This window comes from Staurois parvus, unplaced genomic scaffold (genome assembly GCF_062004578.1).
Source record: "Staurois parvus isolate SC_StPar_1 unplaced genomic scaffold, SC_StPar_1.0 ptg000048l, whole genome shotgun sequence".
Lineage (NCBI taxonomy): Eukaryota > Metazoa > Chordata > Amphibia > Anura > Ranidae > Staurois > Staurois parvus.
Window position 1 is genome coordinate 14,309,783 of NW_028317844.1, and position 24,723 is coordinate 14,334,505.

A 24,723-nucleotide genomic window follows, 5' to 3' on the forward strand; every position below is an offset into this window, starting at 1 on the left:
TTCTAGATTCAAAATATTTTTACCCTAATGCATTCCTTGCATTAAGGTGAAAAACGCCTCACTACCTGTTTTACCCACCCCCATCCCTAAACATTTACCGGGCTCCTGTCACCTGTCCAGCACTGTCATGGCTGTAACATCGCTCCCCTCACTTGCTGATATTGCAGATAACACTGATGGCAGAAGGAGCCATAGCTCCTGCCAGTAAAATTCTAGTGAGGAGGGAGCTGGGGTGTGGCTTAATGGTGCTGTATGAGTCTATGGATGAACACAGTCTGGTTCAGGAGTGTGGACATATAGGTGCCTCCATAGCACCCAGCTTACTATGGAGGAGGGAGGAACAGGCAACACTGGCAAATTACTGCCAGAAGATGAGATAAGAGACCTTTCTGTACAATATCATCGATGGGGGCAGGTAAGCATCATATCTTTTTAATTTAACCAAACAAAGTTATCCCTTAGTATCATTTCAAGTTGAAAATGTGATTTTTTTTATTGCTTACATTAAGTAAAAATGTATTTTTTGTATAAAGCACCATAAATATTAGGCATCTAGTGATGTGTATCCCATTACCTGCAGGCTGCTGCTTCTACTCAAAATCCTCCATGTTGTGCGCTCTTCAAAGCCACTGAATACTGCCTCAAGCAGCTGTCCTCCAGTGCTGTGAAGGTTAACACCAGTGGCTCCTAATCAGAAAAGCTGAACTGCTCACCCATCCCCTCCTGCCTCCTCTGCCCTTCATAGAACTCAACTTATTATTATTATACAGGATTTATATAGCGCCGACAGTTTGCTCAGCGCTGTACATTATGGGGGAGACAATACACGAGACAGTACAGTAACAATACGATTCAATACACGAGGGGTTCGAGGGCCCTGCTCCTTGGAGCTTACAATCTAGGAGGGAGGGGATAGTGGTACAGGAGGAGATAGCTGTGGGGGATGGAGTGGTAGGAAGAGTGGAGGAGTTCAGTAATTACCTGAGGGCGGGGTAGGCTTTCCTGAAGAGATAGGTTTTCAGAGTGCGCCTAAAGGTGAGCAGAGTAGGTGATAGTCTGATGGATTGGGGTAGGGAGTTTCAGAGGATGGGGGAAGTCCTGGAGATGAGCATGGGAGGAGGAGACCAGGGAGATAGAGAGTAGGAGGTCTTGTGAGGAGCTTATTACACCACCATTGAGTTTTGTGAAAGGGTGGAGGAGATGCTGTCATTCAGCTGCTACTTCTCCATTCACAGAACTATGTGCATCATGGGAGTGTAGTAAGACATGTTCTGTGATCAGCAGAGGAGGCAGGAGGGGCAAACAAGCATTGCAACTTTCTTGATTAGGAATTGCTGCTAATGTCAAAAGACAGACACTTAGGGCAGTATCTGACAGCTGTGAAAAGGACAGAGCATGAAGTATTTTGAGCACAAGCAGCCATCTGCAGGTAATTGTATACACATTACACATACCTAGAGTGTATGGTGCGGTATCCTAAAAACAAATTCACTGAACTTCAGCTTTAATGACACTGCAATGCATCAATGCATGCATGCCAGAGTTACTGTGCATGGAAGTAATGTACGTATTTTACTGGCAGTACCATAATGTTTTGGTGTGAACAAGCCCTACATTTTACTGCCTACTTTTGTAAGTTGTAATGCAAAGGAGTTGCAATCCCCCAGCACCCCTTTAGATGTGCATTCATCTCTGTGAATATCTCGCAAAGATGAAAAAAAATACTGTAGGACAATGCAGGCAATGTCTATATTGTGAATTCAAATTCTGTGCAAACTGGGAAATGAAATGAGACAGATACAACAGAGAGATGGATGAAAACTCAGGGAAATGCAATCTACAAACTGCAGAACACAATAGCAATGGCTTTTTGGAAGAGAAATATAAAGATGTCAATGATTTATGTGTTAGGAAATCACATTGCTTCATATGCTTCATATTCATATTGGGCAGCACAGTGGTTAGCACTTCCGCCTGGCAGTACTACGGTTGTTGGTTCAAATCCCAGCCACGGCACCAACTGCCTGGAGTTTGCATGTTCTCCCTGTGCCTGTGTGGGTTTCCTCCGGGTACTCCGGTTTCCTCCCACACTCCAAAGACATGCTGGTAGGTGAATTTGCTCCTGTCTAAATTGTCCCTAGTATGTGTATGTATGAATGTGAGTTAGGGACCTTAGATTGTACGCCCCTTGAGGGTTAGGGGCTGATGTGAATGTACAATATATATGTGAAGCGCTGTGTAAATTGATGGCGCTACATAAGTACCTGAAATAAATAAGGAAATAAATATGCAAAGAAAAACATAATTTTTATTAACACTAATATTTTTATTAATCATAAACAAAGTATAAGTGTTGACATCTTCACATTGAAAAGGACATGGTTAAGGGTGGTAATCAGCAAAATACATGAACAAGGTTACAGTGTGGTGCCCCTGGGGGACGTACATTCACTATTCCTACTAGACTGGTATAACCATTAAAGACCCTTTTTGTGATCATAGACATTGCACATCTAAACCTTGTTACTTCTAAGGAACGTTTTTGCATGGCTATGCAAATCAATACAGGGTAGTTTGCTTGTCCAACCACACTAGTTAAAGCAGAGGCATGGCCAAAGCTTTTTTGGTCCTACTTCTCCTATGGATCATAGGAGTGCACTTTGTTTTGCACTCCTGTGACCCGTTTTCAGCTGACTGCAGGCTAATGCCTGCTTTTGGCTGATGTCACTCAGCCTAACCAGGCATTACAGTCTAGATCCACCCAGTTCTCTTACCGGCAGCTGGCTCAGTCTCACAGTGAGCCATTGAGAGCCTAGGCCAGCTGCTTCCACCCCCTCCACAGCCCAGTGCTCCAGTGAGCACTGGAGGGGCAGAGAAGAGAGCCAGTGACTGACAGTCACTGGCTCTATGCTCACTGAAGACTAAGAACCAAGTGACCAGTGGTCTTTGATCGCTCAGTTCTCAGTCTTAGAAGAAGTGAGGACACATGCAGCATCAGGCTGATGCTGCATCCACCTTGATGAGTATATATTTTTAAGAAACCCATACTGCTCTATTAACCTCCCTGGTGGTATTTCCGAGTGTAGCTCGGGGTTAATATCAGTGCCAAAAGCGGTAACCCCGAGCTACACTCGGGATTACCCTGCAGTGTTGCTCCCGGATTCCTTCGATCACTTACCTTGTCCTGCGCTCCCGTGATGTGTCCCTTGCAGCGTCCTCGGCCATCTCCTCCGGCTTATGCTGGCATCTGTCTTATGGGTTCCGGTCCCTGCGAGCGTTGGGACGTACGGGACATATGGGGGCCGGAACTGGCGGGAAATTAAAAATTTTTAAAAAGTGACATTCATTAATACACTAAAATCACATTACTGTTTCAAAGCATTTCACATACATTTTGTCCCTAATGCTTTGTCCTGTGCCCTGCCTGCATTTTGACTGTTCTTTCTGCCTGGAAACTGAGAAACATCCACGGCGTCCAAAAAGCGTCCCTTTTAGGTCAAAAGCGGTTTTAGACCAGCTAGAGAACAGCGATAGTAAATCAGAACCACTTGCAGAATTGAGTGATAATGATTCGTGGGGAAATTCCTCATCAGACACTGAAAACGATTTTGCGACTAAGCTCAGTGATGTGCGAACTATATTTCAAATTTCAGTGTTTTTGGTTTGATTATAATATTGAATTAAATGCATTATTATTATATTATTATTTTTTATGATTATTTATTACATTATAATTTATGATTTCGTGTTTCAAATTTTATCATACCCGGGATGTTTACTAGACTCTTGTTCGGACAGATTTCAGTGAGTTATTCCTAAAAATTACAGCCTACAATAAAAAAACCCGACATATTTCCATGCAAAAAAATGTACGCTTTTAGCACAGAAATATTGACATAATCGTACCGCTAGGGAGGTTACGTTTACCCTATATTTTATATCAATTAAACATACATCTATCAATGAAATTAGATTTACACATTCTAACATGAAAACCTCAACTTTTATAGGAATGCTGATGGTTTCATAGACCTTGAAGAGTTGAAGGGTATGTTGGAAGCAACTGGAGAGACCATCACAGAGGATGACATTGAGGAATTGATGATAGATGGAGATAAAAACAATGATGACAGAATTGACTATGATGGTGAGTAGTTCTTTAGGTTGGAACATGGACATTGGACACATGCTATTGTGTGAATTTGTTTTTGTGCCAGTAGCATCATTTGTGAACCAATAGTGCCCAGATGGAAATAAGAGTAAAATGAATAGGTTATGAAATTTAAAATGTACTGTATGTAATGCCAAAACATTTTGTTTGGGATAACATGTGGAAGGCTAGGTTCACACTGTAAGGGGTGGTTGTGGATCATCACAGCTGTTCCTGCATCTGCAACCACCAGCATCCAAATTGCTCTGCTCTTAAGAGAGGCGCAGGGCTGTCATTCATTCTTAATGGCACCTCCATGCATCTCAACCCACAGTGCATTCGTGGGTGCAGGAACTGCAGGGAAATTGCATGGTCAAAAGCACCATGTGGTTTCCCTGCATCCACATTTTGAAAAATGTGCAGGAACCTTTTGCCGGAAACGCAAGCACAGCAGTCCATTCAAATGTAGTGTGAACCTAGGGAAAGGGATAGAACCCTTTGCCAGGTTTTATGTTGCTGTGGTATAGGTATGGGGTGCTAGGCCTTCAATTATTAGTGTCCAATATAACTGAGACCAAAACTGAACTTAACCTGATTAGTCAGCTTTTACAAGCCAGGAGACCCAAAACGTCACATTGCAAAGTGTCCAGAATTAGAAAATGAAATAAAAGTGCCAAACCCATAATTGTGAAGTCCAAAAAGATTTTAAAATACTTAATATTGGGGTCATGGTAGAATTATACATCCAATGCTTTTTTGTGGGCTTGGACACTCCTATTTCATCAGGGTTTATAAGTGTGGACTGGAAAGGTAGGGCTCCAATGTAATTATAAGTGGAATGCTATAGTGTGCTGAAATTAATGCAGATTAGGGGCTTCAATAGCATATAGTAGGACTCCCTCCTCCTTGGAGATATATAACCATGCTTATTGTACTGTCCCTGGGACAGGATATGAAGAGAAATCTCATGGATGCTCACTACTTCACTACTCCATCCAAAAAAAGAATAAAGTTTTGGCTTTATATATACAAGTTACTCTTAAACCTACACTCCATTCACTTCATTAAAAAGCCTGTATGCATCTTGTCCAGCTGCTAACAGGCTTTCTCACTGGAGTAAATAGGGTTTGGGCCAAACATGCTGAGGGGATGTGCAAAAGTAAAAAGATACTGAAGAAAAAATGTTATGCATTACTGGATAGGCTACACATACACAAGAAGCTGCATTTTCACTAAGTATGTTATATTACAAAAACATTGGGAGAGGGGAGGGAGTGCTAACAATGATAAGATACAATTAAAGGTGCACTTACCCTTTAAGTACTTAAGATTCAAATAGTACAAAACTTTTTTTTCTTAATCCGTAACCCAAAAGTATATAAAATTGTACAAATGCCAAACACGTTTATCTTTTGCATATTCGCTTTATGTAATCATAATTATATATAATTTCCCCAAATCATGAAGGGAGGTCTTAGTTGCTTAGCAACTGTTGATGCTGTGGCCAAATACATGATATGTTGTTGCTTTTTTTATGTTCTGCATACCAAAAAGCAAAATCTACAGAATTCTTCAAAATGCTTGTCATTCTGTTGCTTTCCACTGGAAAAAATACATACGTACAAGTGAAAGTAGTGGATTTTCTTTATTCCCATCCTTTAAATTCATTTTTGAAATGTTCTTTTTTGTTTCCGCAATCCGAGTAATGTGTTTTGTTGTGGCACAGTTGATGTCAAATGTCAACAATCAATCAAAATGTAAAATTACAGCATAAACTAAACTAATTTGTATGACATATACATATTAGATACACTGAAGTCTATGTCTCTGTAGTGCTGCAATAAAAATATGCGGCACAGCAAAATTGGTTTCATTAACTAAGGAATATCCTTCCTTCCTCACTAAAATGTATATTTTTGTAATTTATTATACCAAGTAAAGACATTTCATATAAATATCTCATCATTACCAATATCAGGCTGTGTAAGGTCTCTGCTCTATGAAAACCTTGATTACTCAAAGGGGAAACACCCTCCGCCCTCTCTCCTATGACCTACTGTTTTATTGTGAAGCTGTACCCCGCAAGGTTGTTAAAAGTTAAGTGATTTATTTATGCTTTTATGCCTTTTAATAATGTTAATGCATTTGTATGTTTTACAGAATTCCTGGAATTTATGAAAGGAGTTGAGTAAATGGAAGGGCATAAGGAGTTCCACGCAGTTCCACCTCTACAGTGTTTTTCCTAATTTTGTGCTGTATTGCATAACATACCAAAAAGCAAACATAATACAACTGTAACTACAATTAATACATTTAATATATTTTAAAATGTAATTTTTACATTTAGAACAATGTTTTCAGCACTGTAAATATTTCAGCAAATCTAGTATTTAAATAAAGGAATATTTTGAACAAAAAAGAAGCCATGACTTTACAGTAAAGCATTTTGACTTGGTGCTGTTCAGAACACCAATATGATGCCCGTGTGCTATGAATAAAGTACATGACTTTAAGGTACAGTTTGTTGTTGTTTTTTATATTTATATACAGTAAGTCATTCCCAAAGTACAATTACATTGAAAACATTTAATTGCATGTTTCCAGCCCTGGTATAACCCAAACCATTTTTTTTTCAAGTTTGGATAGACTCTTTCTATTGTGTATTTGACTGCAATGGGAAGATTTTACTTCACTCCCTGTCCCGTTGACAGCCTGTGACAACAGCAAAAGTAATGATGTGAAAGTTGAAAACCCAAATACTCCTGCGCTTAGGGATGGACTCTATGTCATAGGGATCACACAACGAATGTCTTGGAATATGCACGCCTTGCTGCCCTCAAAGAACCGGGGACTCCAAAAGTACTAATAGAGAAAAACAAAACAGAGGGCGCACCGGCCTTGCGCATTACCTTTAAATATATGTTTATTAAATTTAAAAGAAGGAAGAGGCTAGTCCTCGAAACGCGTCAGCCATTTTGGATGTCCATCATTCGTTTCACCATTCAGAAACTCACTGCGAATTGGACAGAGCGGTCTCATATGATGTGCTTATATTCATGTACTTTTGTAAAATACCTTCTTTTAAATTTAATAAACATGTTTTTAAAGGTAATGCACAAGGCCGGTGCACCCTCTGTTTTGTTTTTCTCTATTAACACAAAAGTAATGATGGAAGTGTTCATCACCGAGGCAGAAATAATAGGCTAATAACTTGACAGGGGTTCTAAGACTGATCATACATTATACAATTTTCTTGAGATTTTGGTTTAGATTTAATAAAAACAATATAATAGGAGGTCAAACCTAGCAACACTTTCAATTGTATCGACTTAGGCAGACTCTTGCACTACATAGTTGAAGGTAAATCTAAAGAAAATTGGACAGAAATTGGATAGAAAATTGTATAGTGTATGGCCAGCCTTACTCTTCCCACATTTTATTGATAAATTGATTTGTTTTAGTCTGTATCCTCATTGGAGAGATTTGCTATTGATTTCCTTTGGTACAGAAAATGAGGGGAATCCCAACAATGGGGACTGACAAATACACTTGACAGGGGTTCTATGTTCTGGGTTCTTATTTATAACATCAAGTCAGAAAATTTTGGACATTTTTTTCTGTTAGATTATTATATATCAGGAAAAATTTCTAGGGCCTTAGAGCCATGGCAAATTGTGATCTGAGATCTGCCAAAAACTTGGGACCTTAAATGATAAAAAGTCCCCACTTTTTACAATTCTGCTTATTTGGCAACAACTTTGTCATTACTAAAGATAACAACGTAATACATATATTGTTTTTTTTTAAGGACAAACAAGGCTTTTTTTCATGATGTTGTCTTATTTAAAAATAAATAGTGTTACTGCATACAAAATGTGTGCATTTTACTCTGTAATTTGTCCCGTTTAACCACTTGCCGAATGCCAGCCCACATTTTACTGTGGGCAAGCTGCACAAATCAGGGAGAAGCAACAAATAGATTTTTAGTGAAAAGCAGCACACATAATGTAACAACTAACATAGGCATTGTTAGGCACACAGTTAACACTTTGATTGCCCCTAGATTTTAACCCCTTCTCAGCCAGTGCCATTAGTACAGTGACAGTCTATAGTGTTATCACTGATCACTGTATTAGTGTCACTAGTAATGTCATTGTTAGTTGGTCAGTTAGGTTTATTTACTAAAGCTGGTTCATTCAGAATCTTTGGCACTTCTGCATAGAAACCAATCAGCTTACAGGTTTTATTGCTAAAGCTTATTTGAAGAAGCTGAGGTTAGAAGCTGATTGGCTACCATGCACAGGTGCACCAGATGCTGAGTGAACTAGTTTTAGTAAATAAACCCTACAGTGTACCTCCCAACCAGCATAAGTTAGTGTCAGATTGCCCGCTGCACTACTGCAGTCCAACTATAAAATAGTGATCACCGCCGTTACAAGTATAAAAAATAAATAAAAATTCCAGTATATATACCATAGTTTGTAGACACTATAACACAAACCAACCAATATACACTTTGGGGGGGGGGGGTTACCAAAGACATGTAGCAGAATACATTTTGGGCTGAATTTATGAAGAAATTAGATTTAGAATTTTTTTTATTGGGTATGGTTTAAAGCAGAAAGTAAAAACTATTTTTTTTCCAAAGTGTTCGGTCTTTTTTTGTTTATGTAATAAAATAATTAAAAACCACAGAGATGATCAAATACCACCACAAGATATCTCTATTTGTGTGAAAAATATGATATAAATTTCATTAGTGTACAACGTTGTATGACCGTGCAATCACCAGTTAAAATAGCACAACGCTAAATAGCAAAAAATGGCCTGGTCATGAAGGGGGTAAAACCTTCCAGAGTGGTTATGGGAAATATGTAAATATACAGTATGTTAGATGTGTAAAAATATTAACAAAGGAAACACAAAAGTTTACATATAATTAGTTAGCCACTTGACCTCTGGAAGATTTTACCACTTTCATGACCAGGACATTTTTTGCTATTCAGCACTTCACGTAACTGACAATTACTCTGTAATGCAACACTGTAACCAAATGAAATTTTAGTCTGTAAAAATTATATAGACTACATATATGGCATGTATATTTGAAAATTGATTAATTCTGATCTACTGATGGCCTATCTCATTTCTTGAGGCCAGAAAATGCCAAGACCATGAAGTTCACTAATCTATGATGTGTTGGATTTTGCCTCTTCAATCCCCCTATGTGGGAATTGTGTCCCCCCCAGTCGAACTTCTTTTCTTTGCTGGCCTGTCTCTTTCTTCTCTCTGTTCTTTTCCTTCTCTTTTGTCTTTTCTGTTTTCTATGGATTGGGGGGGGTCTGGGGGTTTTTTAACCCCTTGGCCCTCTCTGGATCTACTCAACTCTTTTTTCCTCTTTCTCTCTTCTTTCATATGGTTTGCTTATGTTAGACCAATCGTCTATCATTTGCTATTGTTATCTAAATAATCTATGATTCTCCGAGACAATATTGCCTCAAGAGGGTGAGGCTCTCTGTGTTTTTTTTTTTTTTTGCTGCCTTTCTTGAATGTAGCTTTTATATTTCTGGATGTGATTGTGGGCCTCGCAGCCCTCTGTTTTGCACAGTGTTATCTAGACCCCGGCTTGGGTCTTGTATGTGCATTTCTGTGTTTTTTGTATCATGTTTCCCTGCCCTTATTGTTTGCTGTCGCTTTGTATCATACGATTTGTCATGGTTTGTATGTTTTTTTCAATGTGCTTAATAAAATCTTTGGTAAAAGAAAATGCCAGGACAGTACAAATACCCGCCAAATTACCCCTTTTTGTAAAGTAGACAGTCTGAGGTATTAAGTTAGAGGATTGGCAAGTTTTTTTAAGTTGCAATTTTTTGTCACAATTTTTTGAAAAATGAAGAAATAGAATCTTTTTTTTACAATGTTTTTACATACTGGTGACAGTATGTCAAATAATAATATTAATAATAATTAATTTTTTTTTCAGTTTTGTAAAAAAAAGGGTTTTTTTTACCATTTTTTACTTTTTTTTAACATTTTATACACGTCATCAGAGTAGTTCAGTGTCACCATAGTGACCGTAGTTAAAGGGGCTTCCAGATTCTGATAAGCACCCCACCCACAGACCTCCACAACTACCTGCCAGTGTTGTGTGGAATAGGCCCTGCCCCCCCAAACAAAGCGTTTGGGGGGGCAGAGCCCTCCTTGCCCCAAAGCACCCCCTCATGTTGAGGGTATGTGGCCTGGTATTCCTTACCTGCTGGGCTGCATGCTCTGATAAGGGTCTGGTGTGGATTTTTAGGGGGACCCCAAACCATTGTTTTAAATTTTGGGTAGGTGTTCCCCTCAAGATCCATGCCAGACTCGAAGTGGTATGGATGGGGGGGGGGCCCACGCCATTTGTTTTCTTAATTTGTAATTGTCAGCAATTCTTTCTTTTTACATTCAGCTGTCAGCAGGGAACTCCATTGACAGCTGAGGACACATCGGTTGTTAAGGATGTAGCGACCACCTGCTCCTTAACAACCATGACATTTACTGGTTGTTAAGGATATCAGCTGCTGCCTGTTCCTTAACAACCAGTACATACCACATGCCTCAACCACTACTTAATTAGTCCATGCATTTAATTATTAGTGAACTGACTTTAACATCTTTGTATGCAGTATTTACTGATCATTTTTGCTATTTGCTGTAAATACCGCATACTAGCAATAGTAAATTGACATTTTCAGTATCGCATGCGATATGTGATCACGTGACCGGTATAATGCATGTGATAACCTTTAGTGAATTGTCGCCATTGGTGTTTATATATTAAAACTGGAGAGTGCAAATCAGGCTTAATTCTGCATAGAAACCACTAAGCTTCTAATCACAGCTTGTTCAATTAAGCTATGGCAAGAAACACTGGAAGCTGATTGGTTACTATGCAGAAGTAAGCCTGATTTTGCACTCTTCAGCCTTAGTAAATAAACCCCAGTGTTTATTGTGATTCTGAGAAGCTGAGATTGGTCACACGTTATCACATGGTACAGGGTGCTGTAATAGTTTTGTTACATTGTAATCATGTGATCATTATGATTGGTCACAGCAATAGACTATTGAGCAATGAGATATGTCCAACAGACACAATGCTCACAGGATCCTGCTGCTGTGCACCAGTGCACATGTGTTAGGTGATGTATGTATGTCACCTAGCGTGTAGCTGCAGCTTGCCCACAATACATGTACTGTGGGCAGTTGGCAAGAGGTTAATAAAATAGAAGCAAATGCAAGAATCAGCCGGAAACTAATAGTTGAAGAGAGAAGGAGATTAAAGTGTTAATTAGGGCTGCTTAGTATAAACTAAGGATTAATAAGGGGTTAACCAGAGGAACATTTTATTTTAAAAAAACAACCTTTTTTACTTGTCAGGTTGCTTTAACTGGCATCCATCTGCCAAGCTCAGTTCATCCCTTTGACCTGCAGGCAAAGGAACATAATGATACAAAAGTAACCAAATATTACATTATATCTTTGTATAATCAAAACTACTGTCCAACCACTGTGTACAAAATAACCCTTTCTTACTAACCAAGAGTATAGGTTGCTGCATGCATTGATATGTGTTCCAAGACCTTAAAGCGGAGTTCCACTCGACCTATCAAAAAATAAAAGTCAGCAGTTACAAAAACTGTAGCTGCTGACGTTTAAAAAACAGCCACTTATCTGTCCCTCGGTGTGTCCCCCACAGCTGGTTTCACTGGCCATCCTGTATTCCAGGAGGCTGGCATCTTCAGTGTGGGCACCCGGCTGTGACAGCTTGTGGCTTCACAGCTGGGTGCCCACTGTGCATGCCTGAGTAGCACTGCGCTTCATCAATGGCTCCATAGTCTTCTGGGACCTGTCACGTGTTCCAAAAGACTACAGGGAGGGAGGGAGGGCACCTTCCACTTCCGATCGCCTAGGTGATCGGACCGGAAATGGGAGCGGGTACCTGTCAAATTCGGGTCCCCGCTCCCCCCCGCCAACCAAAGGTGGCATCCTTAAAGTGGCACTTCCCCTTTTGGGTGGAGCTCAGCTTTAAAGTAATGCAAAGTGTTTAATGCTGCGCTACTCGCATCAGAGTCCCTGTTTCACATGAGAGTCCCCATTACAGCAGAGTCAGCCCTATCACATCAGAGTCCCCCTTCATATTAGAGTCCCTCCTGCACATCAAAGTTCCCCATAACATCAGAGTTAACCCCCAATCACATTAGAGTCAGCCCCACAATAGCAGAGTCCTAAGCCCTCCCTTCAAAGAGTTCTGCATTAAAATCTTCACCATCATGGCTGCAGCATCGTGGCAGAGGGTGGGAGGCAATGCCCCCTCCCCCCCCTTCATAATGCCCAAGCCTCCATCACATCAGAGTTTGTACATTACATCAGAGTCTCCCTTTCATATCAGACTTCCCCTTCACATCAGAGTTCTCCCTTCACACCATTACCCCTCCTTCACAGAGGGTTCCTCATTACATCAGAGTCCTCTGAACATATCAGAGTCCCTCCATCACATCAGATTCCCTCATTACATCAGAGCCCCCTCTTCACACCATCACCCCCGCTTTCATATCAGAGTCCTTGATTACATCAGAGCCCCCCCCCCCCCCCCTTTCACATCAGAGTTTCATCTTCACATAAGAGTTCCCCCTGTATATTTCAGTCTCCCCATGACAGCAAAGTCCAGTGTCTTCACATTAGAGTCTCTCTTCACATCAGAGTTCTCCTGTCACACTAGAGCCCCCTCCACATCAGAGTTACTCTCTCACACTAGAGACCCCATTTGCATCAGAGTCCACCCATGACACCAGTGTCTCCCTTCACATCATATTCCCTCCATTACATCAGAGGCCCCATTCACATCAAAGTCCCACATCACATCAGAGTTCTCTCCTTCAGACCAGTGCCTCCCTTTACAGCAGTGTCCCTCTTCACATTAGAGTCACCCCTTCACATTAGAGTCCTCCCCCCATTCACATAAGGGCCCCCCCCCTTTAAATTACAGTCTCCCCATGACATCAAAGTACCCCTTTTGCAATAAAGTCACCCCTTCACATTAGAGTCCCCCTTCACATCATAGTCCCTTTATTACACCAGATTCCTCTTCACCTCAAAGTCTCCCCTCACATCAGAGTCTGCCCCCTTCACATACCCAAGCAAGATTGGATGAAGGAATCTCTCCTGCTGGCTATTGTATTCTGACTGCCAGAGCATCCACTAATGTCAGAATACCTGAACAGTGACTGATTCTGATAAGATGCAGTCATTGTTTGGCTGACAAATGTCTAAATGGCCCCCTCAATTATAAGATCAAAGTTTGTCAAGCTGGTTGGTGCTGTCAGAGCCAGCCGCCGCTCAGTTTTATCAGATTCTACTGCAATTGACTGAAATTTGAGCCATGTGTGGCCAAAGTAATTGACTCCACAGAAGTGTAGTGCAATCCAATAGCATTATCTGCAAACAGGTGCCTCAATCACTTGTTCAGAGACATCCCATTAGTGGCTTCTGGACTGCACTCTTCGTGCCCGGATGCCCCCAGGGAGGCACTTGCCATGCTAAGCAATCCCTTCCTGTTCTGTATAAAAGGTAGTAGTTGTACGATGTATTTCAGGACAAAATCAGGAAGCAGAGGATATTTATGTCATGTTCATGAAATATGAGAACGCCTGAAGAGCAGTTGAAGGACATAGACCTTGTCCTGTAATCCATACAACATTTAACCTTGCCCTATACGTAACACTAACCTACATACATGCAGGAATGTTACATAAAGGATTTCACCTTTACCATTTCTAAAATAGTTAGCTAATGGTCTACTTAGAACTCTTCAAACTAAATTTATCCTGGAGCCATCATTGTTTAAATAACTAGATATATAATCTTCATATATAGAATGTTCATAAAAAGATACTCTATATACAGTAATTGGCATACATCTTATAACAAGGGTTTGCAGATGGTTATATAGAGAATGTTTTTGGTCATTTGTTTGAATGGCTTAAAACCCCTTGGGAAGGTATGAGGAATGGTGTGGCACAATGATGCCAGGACTCTACAAGTCATTTTATAATATAATACACACACAGTACATGCTTCTCACAAAATTTGGTGCAGCTGTGCAGTAACCAATCAGCTTCTAACTTCAGCTTGTTCAATAAAGCTTTGACAATAAAACCTGGAAGCTGATTGGTTACTATGCCAAGCTGCACCAGATTATGTGTGCACTAGTTTTAGTAAATCTCCTCCATTACGTCTTTGCTTTATTCTGGATCTACATTGGAGAAATTCCTAGTCAGTCCTTATGAAGTCCCATGATTGAAAACATTACTTGAAATAAATGCAATTACATGTTGGCTGTGTAAGAATATCATTATTACCACTGATATTTTAGTTACTTGTTATTCTTTTTGCTAATTAACCGCTAGCCTACAGAGCACTTATACCCCTTTCCTGCCCAGGCCAATTTCCAGCTTTCAGTGCTGTCACACTTTGAATGACAATTGCGCAGTCATGCAACACTGTACCCATATGACATTTTTATCATTTTTTTGTGACAAATAGAGCTTTATTTTGGTGGTATTTAATCACCTCTGGGTTTTTTATTTTTTCTTAAAACAAACCAAAAACTACTGAAAATTTTGAAAAAAAATGTTTTTTCTTAGTTTTTGTTATAAAATTTTGTAAATAAGTGATTTTTCTCCTTCACTGCTGTGAGCTAATGAGGCTGCAGTGATGGGCACTGATAGGCTGCACTGATGGACTCTGGATAGGTGGCACTGATGGGCACTGATGAGGAGGCACTGGTAGGTGGAACTGATGGGCAATGGCGAGCATCACTGATGGGCACTGAAAGGCAGTACATATATATGGCACTGAGAGGCGGCACTGATAAGCAGCACTGACGTGCACTGATAGCTGGCACTGATTGGCAGCACTGATAGTTGGCACTGACTGGCATTGATAGGTGGCATTGACTGGCACTGATGGGTGACACTGAAAGGCATTTCAGATGGGTACTGATATGTGGCACTGATGTGGCACTGATGGGCACTGGCAGGTGGCATGGAGGAGCACTGACAGCTGGCACTGATGGACACTGACAGGTGGCACTGCTGGGCTACACAGATCATTAGGGCACACTGATCATCAGTGCTCTGATGATCTGTGTGCATGTCCCCTCTGAGGAATGCCGATTACCGGCTCTCCTCTCCTCAGTGTGACAGCTCGTGAGGAGAGAAATGCCGATAACCGGCATTTCCCTGTTTACATGTGATCAGCTGTGATTGGACACAGCTGTTCACATGAACGAGCCCACATCTTCGGCTCTTTCCATTGATCGGTGATCCGCTGTGTCTGAGAGACACAGTGCACCACCGATCGCCGTGCTGTGCACTCCTGAAGCCGCACATGTCCGGTTAGAATGGGAGGAAGTCATATGACGTCTTCCCAGAATGAGAGAACCACCTTGCGCCCATCATTGTACTGTATGGCGGGTGGGAGGAGGTTAAATAATAGAATGTGTGATCAATATTTTTTCACTGATTTCCATTATTAATGATTTATATTGCATAATTATTCTGTGCAAAACCTTTGAGTTACATGCAATGCAAAAGAAGAGGCTACGGGGTCAATTCACTAAAGATTACCGCATATGATAAAACTGTCATGTGACTCATTTGCATAAATTTCCGCTTGCAGTAACAAAAATGTCCAATTCACAAAAAAATAACAATTCTGCGGTATTTAACGCAAAATTAAAAAATGTGTCTGTAAATACCACAAAAAAATCATTGGCAAAATACTTTTCAAGAACACCATTTTCATATAAAAATTTTATACTAGCAACATACTTTCTGGTGAGAAGCATAAAACCTGTGCAGCAGATGCTGAATAAAATAACCACTTGCCCTCCGGAAGATTTACCCCCCTTCCTGACCAGGCCATTTTTTTGTGATAGTGCACTATGTTACTTTAATTGACAATTGCGCGGTCATGCAACTCTGTGCTAAAATGAAATTGATGTCCTTTTCTACCACAAATAGAGCTTTCTTTTGGAGGTATTTGATCACCTCTGAGATTTTTACTTTTTGCGTTATAAACATAAAAAGACCGACAAGTTTGAGAAAAAAAACATTATTTTTTAGTTTCTACTAAAAAACCCAATAAAAAATCCAATAAAAAAAAAATAATAATAAAATGTTTTCATAAATTAGGCCACAATGTATTCTGCTTCATATTTTTGGTAAAAAAAATCCTAATAAATGTATATTAATTAGTTTGCACAAAAGTTATAGCGTCTACACACTATGGAACATATACTGGAATTTATTTTTTTATATACTAGTAATGGCAGCGATCAGCAATTTATAGTGGAACTGCAATATTGCGGCAGACATTTTTACACTAAGTGACACTTTGTGGATACCAGAGACACTAATATACACCATATACATGCAAAATGTACAGCACTTCATTAACCACTTGCCGTTCGGCCTATGGCCAAATGGTGGCCGAGCGAACACTTCATCCCTCCGGGAAGACGCCACATGGCGTCCTTCCCGGATCACGCTTTGTGCATGCCCTCAGGGCCACACTGTGATGAGATCTGTCACCAGCTGTGTACCTCGGACACAGACGATGACAGATCTGTGTACCAGCCCCATTGCCAGTACCATGTGACCTGCTGTGACCAATCACAGCAGGTCACATGACATGTATACAATGGATGGCTTCATTTCATGCCATCCATTGTATACAACTGTGTCTAGCTGTGAATGGTCACAGTGATCACATGCACAGGCTGGGCCACTCACAGTCCATCTATCTCACGTGATTAGCCGTGGCCAATCGCAACAAAAAAAACTTGAATGAATCAATTTAATTCAGTTAAATGCTTGCTGATAGCAAATAAATTCTAAATACTGATCACTTCCCCAAAGTAGTATAATGTTACTATGGTAACATTATACTACTTTGTTCATAGTGCAATATGAAAAAAAAATCTTAAAAAAATAAAAAAAAATAGTAATAAAAAAAAATTGCTAATTTTTTTTTTTTTGTACTGTCGCCAGTCAGTGTCTCTGATCACCACCACACTGCCATATGTTGATGCTGTACAGCACTGGTGACAGTATGTAAAAAAAAATGTTTTTTTTTTTAATTTCTTCATTTTCCAAAAAATAATGACAATATAATTACAACTTCAAAAAACCTGCCATGTCTCTTATGAAATACATCGGACTGTCTACCACAAAAAGGGGTCATTTGGGGAATATCTGTACTGTTCTTACATTTTTGGGCCTCAAGAAATTAGATTGGCTGTCAGTACTTCAGGATTATAAAAATATAAAGTGCAGCACTAATAAATAGTCATAAAATATAAAATTATAAGTTCATCCAGTGTAGGAAATAAATAATAAGTAGGTAAAAAGTTCATATAGCATTAAATGAATAATCCTCTCAGCAGCAGATTTCTAACAAGCTTGTGACTGGAACCAATGGTAAAATGGCGCACTCACCGGAAGCGCATAGATAATGCGCATATAAATATAACCACCAAGGATCTCTTAGGTAGGCGGAATGTATCAGGTATATGGTGAGCTTCCTTCTATGGATCGGTCAGGGTCAGACTGACAACTCATGGGGCCCTCGGGCAATAGGGGATCATGGGGCCCCTGTGTCCTTGCCCACACTCAAACCACACCCAAAAAAGCCTATGAAAGGTACCAGGAACATCTCATGGAGCCCCCTACTGACCCCTGGCCCTCGGTCAGTGCCCGAGTTCCCCAATGGTCAGTCTGCCCCTGGGAACGGTCATCAAGTCTTGGGATAATAAGGAAATCTGCTAGGTCCAGAGGTCCCCTTAAGGATGGATGGGTGCTCAGCCTGGATACAGGGCTCCCTTCCTCTGGGTGTTCAATTCAATGGGGGTTATCTGCAAGTTTAATAGCTCCATAAAGGAGCAATAAAACAGGTACCCATAGTGTAGTATATCAAAAAACATTTATTCCAGTAAATTATTAAAAGACAGGGTAGTATTGCAAAGTAATTGCATAGTAAATGCAGAGTTAAGCAGCACTGACAATATTAAAGATTGCCGCCGGGCTTCCTCATGGCTCCGGCAGCAATGACGTCACATTATGTCAGCTCCTCCTCCGTCATTGCCACCGGAGCCACGAGGAAGCCCGGCGGCCATCTTTACCTTTAGTGTTACAGCTGCTAATCTAGAATGCTCATTTAACTATATCAGTACTTCAGGATTGGTCAATTTTCAGATATATACCATAGTTTGTGAACTCTATAACTTTCCTACAGTCTAAATAATAAATACTGATTTGGGTTATTTTCACCAAAGACATGTAGCAGAATACATCTTGGCCTAAATTTATGAAGAACAATTATTTATTGCAAACTTTTATAACAGAAACAAAGAAAAATGTGGGTTTTTTTTTTTCAAAATTTTGAGGATTTTTTTGTTAATTTAGAAAAAAATAAAAACCCCAGTAGTGATTAAATACCACCAAAAGAAAGCTCTCGTTGTGTGAACAAAATTATAAAATTTTAGTTTGGGTACAGTGTTGCATGACCGCACAATTGTCATTCAAAGTGTGAGAGCACTGAAACCTGAAAATTGGCCTGGGCAGGAAGGGGGGAAAAGTGCCCAGGATTGAAGTGGTTAAACAAACCCTAAAAGGAGTAAGTGATTTGGTGTTATTAATATACCATGTTACTTTATGTTACAATCTAAAATAGCATTTTAAAAGTAATACTGTGAAGGGATTATTAAAATTCATATAGCATGTGCTTCCTGAAATAAAATATCCTACTTTGTGTTAGTTGCTTTTATAGTTCTGACAGTCTGTAAAATTTTCAATGCTACTCACACAGTAGGTTTCGTGTTTCCAAAGATTGTGAAAAAAATAATAAGATCCTTGATGTAATCAATTGCTATTGATGTTATTAATAGTAAAGTACAGATTTCTGCAATTATACGACATCATGCACCAATGTCAATCACGTGTTTCAAAAAACAAAATAGAAATAGTATGTATTGTGTTTGACTTTGCTGGTTTATGTTGTGTTTAAGAGATGTAACTAAAAGGTATCTATCGAATTAATACAAGAACTAAGAGGCCAATTAGTTAAGCATTTAGCTCTTGTGTACTTCTGCATACTTACAATGTCATGCCTTTAAGAGTGGTGTTAAGTTTCTCATGCTTGGAATTTCAATAGGCAAAATATTCTGCTCATGCTATTCACACTTAAAGTACCACTGACCTTCCATAGCCTGTGATTCATACACATAAGTTAACCCTTTGAGGACCGTAAGGTTTTGGAACGCCAAAAGAATCAATTTTTTTGTTTTTAAAGTTTTGTTTTTAAAGTTGCCCTCCCGAAGATGTAACCCCTCTTATTGTTATTCGGTACTGTGCTATTTCAACTGGTAATTGTGTAGTCATGCAATGCTATACCCAAGCAAAATTTACATCCTTTTTTTCACATAGTTCACATAGTTTCACATAGTTTTTCAAATAGTTCTTTTTTTGGTGGTATTTGATCACCACTGGGTTTTTTATTTTTGTGTGATATAAACGAAAAAGACTGACATTTTAGAAAAAAAGACATTTTCTACTTTTTATAAAAAATATCCAATAAACTCAAATTTAGTCATAAATTTAGGCCAAAATGTATTCTGCTACATGTCTTTGGTAAAAAAAAATCCCAATAAGTGTATATTCATTGGTTTGTGTGAAAGTTAAAGCATCTACAAACTATAGTAGAGATACCAGAATTTACTCAGCTTTGACTGCCTATCACATTTCTGGAGGTATGAAAATGGTAGGGCAGTACAAACACTCCCAAATGACCCATTTTTGGAAAGTAGACACCCTAATTTATTTGGAAAATGACAAAAAAAAACCTTTTTTGTTTTCTACACAAAGTTGTCACTTAAATGATTTATTGCTCACACATGCCATGGGTATATGTGGAAATACACCCCAAAATATATTCTGCTACGTCTCCTGAGTATGGGGATACCACATGAGAGAGACATTTTGGGAGCCTAGCTGCATACAGGTGCCTGAAATCCAATGACCCCTTTGAATGCCTGATGGTGTGTCATTTCCTCATTTCACTTCCTCACTACCTATTACAGTTTTAAAGGCTCTGAAATGCTACGATAACACAAACCCCCCCCCAAATGACCCATTTTTGGAAAGTATACTCCCCACACTATTTGCTGAGAGGCATGTTGAGTCAATGGAAGAATTTTTTTTAGACTAAGTTGTCACTTAAATTATATATTGCTTACACATGCCATGGGTATATGTGGAATTACACCCCAAAATATATCCTGCTACTTGTCCCGAGTATGGGGATACCACACGTGTGAGACTTTTTGGGAGCCTAGATGCATACAGGATCCCAAACTGCAATGACTCATTTGAAAGCCTGAAGGTGCATAATTTCCTCATTTCACTTCCTCATTACCTATCACTGTTTCAGAGGCTCTGAAATTCCAGGATAGCACAACCCCTCCCCTCAATAACCCCTTTTTGGAAAGTAGACATTCCATGGAATTGAATTTAATAAAAGACATGGTGAGTATTTTGTTGATCTCATTTTTTGTCACAAGCTTTTGAAAAGAAAAAAGAAAAAATATTTTCTTTTTTTATATTTCAAAAACTTGTGGCAACAAATGAGATCTACAAATATTCACCATGCTTCTTATCAAATTCCTTGGAGTGTCTACTTTCCAAAAAGGGGTAATTGGGGGGTTGTATTATTTTGGCATTTCAGGGCCTTTGAAACTGTGATAGGTAATCAGGAAATGTAATGAGGAAATAAATCCCTTTAAAAGCCTGATAGTGCTTATTGGTTTTTGGGGTCCTGTACTTGGCTAGACTGCCAAACCATCTCTCACATGTGGCTATACTCGGGAGAAGTATCGGAATGTGTTTTGGAGCATAATTCCACATATACCCATGGCATGTGTGAGCAATATATAATTAACGTGACAACTTTGTGAAAACATTTTTTTTTGTCATTTTCCAAAAACGTGTGGTAAAAAAATAAATTCTTCTATTGACTCAACATACCTCTGAGCAAATAGTTTGGTATGTCTACTTTCCAAAAAGGGGTAATTTGGGTGGGTTTTGTGCTATCCTGGCATTTTATGCGCAACATTAGCACACATTTCCCACTCTTCCAACTACCTTTATTCACATGAAAATGAATCAGTATTTTTTGCTAGAAAATTACTTTGAACCCCCAAACGTTATATATTTTTTGAAAGCAGAGGCCTTAGATAATAAAATGGTGGGTGTGACAAACTTTTATGTCACACAGTACTTGCACAGCAATTTTTCAAAGGTATGTTTTTGGGGAAAAATACACTTTTTTGAATTTCAATGCAAAAATACACAATATATTGGCCACTTGTTTGGTAAGATATAAAATATTTTATTATGCTGAGTAAATAGATACCAAACATGATATGCTTTAAAACTGTGCTCACCCTACAGCGACAAACTACATACATAAAAACCTTTGCAGGCTACTACTTTAGATTTGCAGAGGAGGTCTAGTGCTAGAATTACTGCCCTCAATCTGATATTTGTGGCAATCCCTCACATGCACTCTATATGTTGTTTTGTTTATTACTTACACTTGACCAAGGTGTTCACCGTCTTAACAGTTGCTAGTTTAATGAGTTTCCTCTTTAACCACTTGCCCTCTAGAGGATTTACCCCCCTTAATGACCAGGCCTCTCTTTGCTACTCGGCGCTACACTAATTCAACTGATAATTGCACGATCATGCAATGCTGTGCCCAAATGAAATGTAAGTCCTTTTTTTCACACAAACAGAACTTTCTTTTGGTGGTATTTGATCACCTGTGAACTTTTTATTTTTTTCACGCTATAAACAAAAAAAGACCGGACAATTTGAAGAAAAACAATATTTTTTATTTTCGGCTATAAAAAATATATAGTAAACTCAAAGCTAGTTATAAATTTAGGCCAAAATGTATTCTGCTACATGTTTTTGGTAAAACAATCCCAATAAGTGTATATTGATTGCTTTGTGTGAAAGTTATAGTGTCTACAAACTATGGTATAGATACTGCAATTTACGCCATTTTTTTGCTATACAGTGCTGCACTAGTTTAACTGACAATTGCGCGGTCATGCAATACAGTAAATAAATGAAATTTATGTCCTTTTTTCACACAACTAGAGCTTTCTATTGGTGGTATTTGATCACCTGTGCGCTTTTTATTTTTGGCACTATAAACAAATTAACTTTGAGAAAAAAAAATTTGGGGAAAAAAACTATATTTTCTCATTTCTGTCATAAAAAATATAAAAAAAAACCTAAAATTTTGTCATAAATTTAGGCCACAATGTATTCTGCTACATGTTTTTGGTTAAAAAATTCCAATAAGTGTATATTGATTGCTTTGTGTGAAAGTTATAGCATCTACAAACTATGGTATAGATAATGGAATTTACACAGCTTTTACTTTCTGACTGCCCATCACATTTCTTGAGGTGCTAAAATACCAGGATAGTACAAACACCCCCAAATTACCCCTTTTTGGAAAGTAGACATCCCAAGCTATCTGCTGAGAGGCATATTGAGTCCATGGAAGATTTTTTTTTTCCCGCACATTTCTGGAAAATAACAAAAACATATTTTTTTCTAACACAAAGTTGTCATTTAAATTATATATTTCTTGCACAAGCCATGGGTATATGTGGAATTACACCCCAAAATACATTCTGCTACTTCGAATGAGTGTGGGGATACCATAAGTGTGAGAATTTTTGGGAGCCTAGCCACATACAGGAGCCTGAAATCCAATGACTACTTTGAAAGCTTGAAGGTGCGGAACTTCCTCATTACACTTCCTAACTACCGATCACAGTTTCGAAGGTTCTGAAATGCCAGGATAGCACCAAACCCCCCCCCCCAAATGATCCCTTTTTGGAAAGTAGACACCCCAAGGAATTTAAAAAGAAGCATGATGAGTATTTTGCAGATCTAATTTTTTCTCATTTTGAAATATAAAACAAGAAAAGAAAAAATATGTTTTTGTGATTTTTCTTCATTTTCCAAAAACTTATGGCAACAAACGAGATCACCATGTTTCTTATTAAATTCCTTGGGGTGTCTACTTTCCAAAAAGTTGTCATTTAGGGGGGTTTGGTGCTATCCTGGCATTTCAGGGCTTCCGAAACTGTGATAGATAGTCAGGAAGTGTAATAAGGAAATAAAGCCCTTTAAAAGCCTGAAGGTGCTTATTGGATTTTGGGGTCCTGTGCTTGGCTAGACTGCCAAAATGTCTATCTCATGTGTGGTACATCCATACTCAGGAGAAGTAGCAGAATGTATTTTGGGGAGTAATTCCCACATATACCCATGGCACGTGTGAGCAATAAATCATTTAAGTGACAATTTGTGTAAAAAAAATTTTTTTGTCATTTTCCAAAAACTTGTGGTAAAAAAAATAAATTCTTCTATTGATTCAACATGTCTCTCAGAAAATAGTTTGGGGTGTCTACTTTCCAAAAAGGGGTCATTTTGGGGGGTCGGGGCATTTTATACCCAGAATTAGAAGTTTATGCCACACATCTCTCACTCTTCTAACCACCTGAAGACCAAGCCTTTTCTGACACTTTTTGTTCACATGAAATCTGTATTTTTTGCTAGGAAATTAATTTAAACCCCCAAACATTATATTTTTTAAAAAGCAAATAGTGAATAAAATGGTGGGTGCTGAAATTTTCTTGTCACATAGTACTGGCGCAGCGATTACTTTTAATGCACAAAAACACAATATATTGGACAATTATTTTCTAAAATATAAAAGATAATTGCATGCTGAGTAAATACAGTTGTGACCAAAATTATTCAACCCCCACTGAAATTGAGTGTTTTGGCCAGTTTGACATTGCTTTTGATCATTCAGTCATCTTGCTTACATTTACATTAAAGAGGCACTTGTAGGTCAGACAAATATAACATAACAGTTATAATGAAATAACCACAAATGTCTTTTCTGTGCTCACAGCATTATCAGTTTTATTCAACCCCCAAGTGACATTCAATCTTAGTACTTAGTACAGCATCCTTTTACAGTTATAACAGCTTTTAAACGTGAAGCATAGCTTGACACAAGTGTCTTGCAGCGATCTACGGGTATCTTCGCCCATTCTTCATGGGCAAAGGCCTCCAGTTCAGTCACATTCTTAGGCTTGCGCACTGCAACTGCTTTCTTTAAGTCCCACCAGAGGTTCTCAATCGGATTTAAGTCTGGTGACTGCGATGGCCACTCCAAAATGTTCCAGCCTTTCCTCTGCAACCATGCTCTAGTGGACTTGGAGGTATGCTTGGGATCATTGTCCTGTTGAAAGGTCCAACGTCTCCCAAGCCTCAGGTGTGTGACGGACTGCATCACGTTTCCATCCAATATCTCCTGGTACTGAAGAGAATTCATGGTACCTTGCACACGCTGAAGCTTCCCTGTACCTGCAGAAGCAAAACAGCCCC

General features: G+C 39.1%; 1 protein-coding gene across 1 annotated transcript in view; it reads left to right on the forward strand.

Annotated features, from left to right (window-relative positions):
* The window catches only part of LOC149470352 (troponin C, slow skeletal and cardiac muscles-like), a 28,922-nt gene extending 22,255 nt beyond the window's left edge, over positions 1–6,667 (forward strand). Inside the window, exons 5-6 of the mRNA XM_089665194.1 lie at positions 4,011–4,147; positions 6,311–6,667. Coding sequence (XP_089521320.1) covers positions 4,011–4,147; positions 6,311–6,342 — 169 coding nt within the window. The 3' untranslated portion in view covers positions 6,343–6,667. The remainder of the gene's footprint in view (positions 1–4,010; positions 4,148–6,310) is intronic.
* Positions 6,668–24,723: the final 18,056 nt, after the last annotated feature.